The sequence below is a fragment of the Eptatretus burgeri genome, chromosome 17 (genome assembly GCF_056783735.1).
Source record: "Eptatretus burgeri isolate ZD-2024b chromosome 17, Ebu_testis_v1, whole genome shotgun sequence".
Lineage (NCBI taxonomy): Eukaryota > Metazoa > Chordata > Myxini > Myxiniformes > Myxinidae > Eptatretus > Eptatretus burgeri.
In genome coordinates this window covers 27,271,461-27,277,460 of record NC_140977.1, presented here as the reverse complement: position 1 = coordinate 27,277,460, position 6,000 = coordinate 27,271,461, and the positions used below count along the sequence as shown (strand labels likewise).

At 42.3% G+C, this 6,000-nt stretch overlaps 2 protein-coding genes across 2 annotated transcripts in view; one reads left to right on the top strand and one right to left on the bottom strand.

Annotated features, from left to right (window-relative positions):
- LOC147009608 (uncharacterized) overlaps nucleotides 1–6,000 on the top strand; it is a 104,479-nt gene that overhangs the window by 10,459 nt on the left and 88,020 nt on the right. The gene's annotated exons all lie outside the window — the stretch shown is intronic.
- The window catches only part of LOC147009609 (uncharacterized), a 70,523-nt gene that overhangs the window by 11,813 nt on the left and 52,710 nt on the right, over nucleotides 1–6,000 (bottom strand). The window contains exons 7-9 of the mRNA XM_085862450.1: nucleotides 3,544–3,603; nucleotides 3,184–3,237; nucleotides 492–635 (exon numbers count right to left, since the gene is read on the bottom strand). Of these exons, the coding sequence (XP_085718576.1) occupies nucleotides 492–635; nucleotides 3,184–3,237; nucleotides 3,544–3,603 (258 nt within the window). The remainder of the gene's footprint in view (nucleotides 1–491; nucleotides 636–3,183; nucleotides 3,238–3,543; nucleotides 3,604–6,000) is intronic.

The following is a 6,000-nucleotide window of genomic DNA, read 5'->3' as shown; positions in this document are numbered from 1 at the left end:
CAGGATCTATCTTATAAGAGAGATGTCTGTGTGTTGGTCAATGTTGCCATTTTTCTCAGAGATGGCCAAACGGATCTTCATCAAACTTTCTTGAGGCAAAAAAAAAAATAATTAATTTGACAAAAAAGTTAGATTATAGTTTTTTCAATCACTCTGTTGTACCAAAGCATTTGTAGTTAAATGAAAGGCAATATCAAATGATCCCCAACACCATTCCTTGGTGAGTGTAGGGAAGAGTTTTAGGCCCCCCCCCCAAAAAAAAATTGATTTCTTCAAAATGCCAACAGAAACAGCACCGAGCAACGCTGGGTACCCCTGCAAGTATTATATATAAAAGTGGAATTTGCAGGATATTTGTTGTTGACACAAGCTGTCGTTGGGCAAATGGATCAGTCAATTTGGCAGGATTTATGATTCAATCGTTTCATCAGAAAAAGAACAACCAAAATATGCATGACAGTGCTGCGTGTTCTTTGCGATGCTCTGCTTACTATCCTGCAGCTGAGAGGCATTGCCAAACTCCCTGGGAAGAGAATCACACAGTTCTTGCTTTATACGCTGATTGGTCAAAGCATCCATAAAAGTCTGAAGAAAGGAGCATGGGGATTTTTCTTTCTTCACTGGATGAGCTTCACCTGCAATGTGATATCAGATCATAACAAGAAGGAAGGGATAAACAAGTGAATCTCAATCTCAATCTCAATCTCAATCTCAATCTCAATCTCAATCTCAATCTCTCTCTCTCTCTCTCTCTCTCTCTCTCTCCCACCCCCTGCCCCCTCCCCCCTCCCACCCCCTGCCCCCGCCCGAATTTCTCTTCTATTTCTTTACTAGCATAGGCAAAGACTCCAACACAAAATAAGCAAGGAGAGAATTGTAAAACAACCAACAACAAATTCCTTACCAGTAATCCACTTAAAGTTTTGAAAATTTAAATTCTACCTTTATTGTTTTGTGTGGTCCCACTGTCTCCCACCCACCTTGTAACCAAACCTCTTTTCTTATTCAATCGTCAAATTATCTTGTGAGGTGTCACACTGCTTACGTGTGTTTTCTTTTAAGAGAAGGTAATGTTTTCTTGATCATTTATGAGAATGAAATTGTTTTTCGAGACGTTAACAAATGTGATGCTGGAGTGATAGCCTATAGTGGAGAGCAATACTCCACCAAGATGTGGACAAAACACCAAGTCGACTGTGAGAAATATGTCTTTTTTTTAATGTTTGTTACAACTCAACAGTTATTCTAATCCTATCACTTCACCAAGAGACTTCTCAAAATTTTCACGTATTTTGCTTTGTTTCTCCGAACTCGGCGATTATTCTCATGACATCACTTCATCTCTCCACAAAACGCAGAACAATAATTATTCTTCCAAAGGTTTTCATCCTTTCTTAATTTAATAACAGAGTCAATTAAATCATGGAATGCCCAAACATACAAGGAGGTGCAATCACAATCTTCTTCATCTTATTTAATGGCCACAATTATTCCCACATTCTTAATGGGTCGGCCGGGGGAAGCTTCGCTTAAGACCTTCACAAACTGGCTGGCCAACGATAATATCATGCTATATATCGTTTTTGGCTCGATCTCTCAATGGTGAAGAATCACTTTGAAAATTAAATAATTCTCGTATCCAGATCCAGATCTTCACCAAAATCGAATAAATTAGTCCTTGCCACACACCCAACCTGTCCACCAAGTTTCATCTGAATCCGTCCACAACTTTTTGGGATATCGTGCCATATATTGGTTTAGCACTACCTCTCAATGGTGAACAATCACTTTAAAAATTATCAGATCTGGATCCGGATTCGGATCTTCACCAAAATTGAATCAATTCTCTCCGTGTGTGTGTGTGTGTGTGTGTGTGTGTGTGTGTGTGTGTGTGTGTGTGTGTGTGTGTGTGTGTGTGTGTGTGTGACTGCATGCTTGGTTACGGGCACCATGGTGGAAAACTTTCATCCCGTATCTTGGAGGTTTCATCTGTTAACCTTAGCAGGGTACGAGCGATCACGTTTTCCTTTGTCATCGTGACTGTTTCTAAAGCATTTGGTTATTTTATATGACTTGGTGTGCCTTACAAACTTATATGGTTTCTCACATTTCTTTCCCCTCCCTTCACGCTTCCTTCCCTTCGTCCACCTATCCTTACTCCAACTCGGTCTCCCTACTTCCTCCCTCTCCCCTCCTCTTTTTCTCCCCCCCTTAGTAAACACAGCGGACGCGCTGCTCTAGCGCATGCTCCTATGTCTGACCTGACCTTAGTATACCCGTTGTCCAGATAGGGGTTATCTCTGGATGTGTCCAGATGGTGGTTATGCCCGGACAGACCCTCCCCTCACACTCCCTTACCTTGCGCACCTCTCATGCTGCCTTCCTTGCCCTCCCTTGGCCTCGCCTCATGCTGCCTTCCCTTGCCCTCCCTTGCCCTTGCCTCATGCTGCCTTCCCTTTCCACACCCCTCCTCACTTTCCCCCCTTCCTCGCCCACCGGCCCACCTCGCTCCCCCTCCTTCCTCGCCCCCCACCCCACCTCAATCTCCCTCCTCTCACCCTACCACCCCCTTCTCTCTCCCTCCTATCCTCTCTCCTTAATATTCCCATCAGCGAAGCGACGGGTTGTATTTGCTCGTTAAATTCAAATAAAATAAAGATTGTAAATGTCATATAAATGAATTATTTCAGGTTTTACCACCGTTTTACCCAGTGTCTATTACACCAACCTGTCTAACACGTTACATTAGCTATTCATGCCTGTTGTTTGTGTCCTTTATGACATTCTTAAAAACAGTAAGTTTCCTTCTTCGAATGACTTTCAATTTTGTTGGACTGCCAGGTAGGCAGACAGAGTAAAAAATATTATCTCACTTCTACCTGCACATGTACTATCGGGGTGGATTCAGAGACAAAGTACTGTTCTCAAGTACACGACTCAAAAAGGGCAAACTCGTCTTCCTATTCATGTTTCAATTCATGGTCAAAATATAACGTTCAATTTAAATAAGTTGTTCCTCGATCATAAACCGATAAGACGGACGGATGTGAACCGATTGCTTAACCCCGCGTTACACTTCGCGTGCGTGGGGTCAAAAAGACCATCTCACTTTATGCCGTTTGACACAGTCTATCACGTGATCAATTAATTTTTATTTTTATTAATAGTAACAATGTAACATACCTTCCATGGGACTATCCACATTCTCAGGATTCACCTTCACCTTCCCATCAAATTCTGAAACAACAAAGTCATCTCATTGTATCTGGACATCATTATAGAAAGTGCACCACGGTAACAAATTTGGTCACAGTCATCGGTACGTGCACGTTTTCCCTGACCATCTCCAATGAACACGAGTGATGTTTCAATTTGCGGAACAATTGTTTTTTTTTTTTTCTTTACGAGGTGGATATGGAGTCACTACACAGCACGGTATTAACGAGAGTCAAAAATCATCTCTTGAGAGAATAACTTCCATTAACTTGTACATTCATCATCCTCTGAAAACTGGAACAAGTAGAATGTTGTTGTGGTTCAGACCTTTGTCTTGTGGGGATGAATCATCAACATCAACTTCCACCTTCACTTTCACAATGAAATCTAAAGAAAAAAAATACAAAACAGACAATTAAAACAAAACTTTAAGTCACATTTACCCAGCTATGAACTGTCATCCAGGTGTTTTGCAGGCAGGGCGATGCATCAATTTGCGCGCCGTCCCTCGGATGGACATGAAACTCGGTGTCCCGTCTGTTTGCATTAGTTGTTGAACATTAAAGATCCCACATTATGCTTCGTGAGAACTCGGCGAGTTATCACTAGTGAGCTGAACAAATTACAAATTCCTTCTCCAGCCTACAAGGGGGGGGGGGACACTGCATCAATGGCATATCTGCTCTCCCAGTAATGATGCAAACAGCAGTTATGTGCTGCATTCAAAAGAATAGAACACATTTCCAGCAAGTGAAAACTTTTACATTTTCCCAAATATTTATTTGGAATACAGGTCGGCGGTTTACCTTGCTTTGACAACTGTACTCCCGAATGAGTTGCTCAAGCAACTCTTCAACTCAATAGTTGCAAAAAATGGCTTCGGGGTTCAAGAAGGGGTTAAAGAAGGGTTATTTTGTAATCAATGATAGAATAAGATTTTCCATAATACCCAGAATAGCGCTGCTCGGATTTGGTGTGCAGAAAGATCCAGCTTTCCCTTGTGTTGTCTTTTGGCCTGGACCATCAGGCCTTGTGTTGCGCTAATCTACTTCTTCTTCCCTCATTTCATTTGTTTCATTTCCCCACAACATAGTCGGCCATATGGCCCTGGGGAAAAAAAAAACCAAAAAAAAAAAACCAGAGCTGGGGTCATGGCGTCATGGAGGGACGACGTTGCTGTCGGTGTGGCCAATAAGTAAGGCCGGTGATGTCACAATCCAGGGGGAGTACGTGCACGAGGAATAACTTTTTGCGGGGCTTTTGACTGTGAGAGGCTCATGGAGAGGGGCATCTCAAAGTGTCAAGTAAGAGCGAGACAAATGCATCACACACCTCGTCAAGCATTGGTTCTTTTGGGATCGGTGAGTCGCGCGACACAACTGGCCGAGACGAACACTTCAAGCAAGAGTTGAATGTAAGCTGCATGAAGCTCGTCTCTGCTTTCCCGCATCCTCTCACCATTCCGCCGCTTCGGAGAAGGCAACTTTTGCTGCTCACCATTCCTCCGCTTCGCCACTCTACCTCCATACCTTTTTGTTTTCCTTTACTTCAATCGTCCACACCTCCACCCCCACTCCCACCCATTTTGTCTAGTGGCCTTGAGCAAGTCAGCACGTGGTAAGATTAGAAATTAAGATGAAGTCCATAAAGACAACAAGTGTCTAGTTTTGAACATGCCACCAGTTTCCTGTGTTTTAATTCTCCATTGTGTAACGATTGCTACATGCCATTGTCCCCAATCACTATTATCTTCTCAGCATCTTCGATCACATTGATTGCGGTGGCTTTGGGTCACGAATAGCACATTCAGAGGGATAAAATGATTGATTGGAAGAAAAAGCGAGCCACGGTTTTGGCGCACAAATTAAACTCAACAAATCGAACACCACGCGGCCGCGGCTCATGTGGCACATCGTTTTCGCCTCTCCCTCACGGCTCGGTCTGCGGAGCCTGTATCCAGCGGCTCACGGTTCACCTGTTGTTAGGGAGACCGAGCCCGTTACAATATTAGCGCTTCAAACTGTACAAACACATTGTCCTCCGTGATTGTTTCAAAGAAAGGCAAATTAAGCTTCTTTCAAACAAAAATAATGAAACTTACAAGATGCGATATTTAATGTTTGGTTTATAGTAGTTTGGGGATGTTATGAATGCAGTTGTGTGCCTGCCAACTGTGCGGAGATCGGTAGACATGAATGCTGAATAATTGTTTACGTATAAACCTCTACACATGATCACAATCAGGAAGATGCTTCCATTTATCAACACACACCCCAAATAAATAAATAAATAAATCATCCTTAAAAAAAAGGATGGTACAAAACACAAATCAGGTTATAACAAAGGAAATCACAAACACGAAAGAAAGCAAAATGAATCCAAGGCGACAAAAACTCAATGGAATGGTCAAATGAAATTGAGACAGGAAGGCATGGTTCTTAGATAAATAAGGATACACAAATGGGGATGGGGAAAAAAGAAAGATGTCATTGGCATCTTTGATGATGCCATTGCCAACTAGAGGGGGAGCACTCGGGAGAGTGCAAAACCTCCGCCGCCAACACTGCTGGGTCACTCAAGTGAACCTTATATCTTATTCATTAAATATGTCAACAGTGCTGACAGTTATAGTTCTTTTCTCCAACATTTTTTTTGGGGGGGAGAGGGGTTGGAAATCACCTAAAACATGTAGAAATGCAAAAAAAATTTTTTTTTTTTGTGGGGGGGTAATAAAAAATTTTTTGGGGGGTTGGAAATCACTTAAAACATGTAAAAATGCAAAAA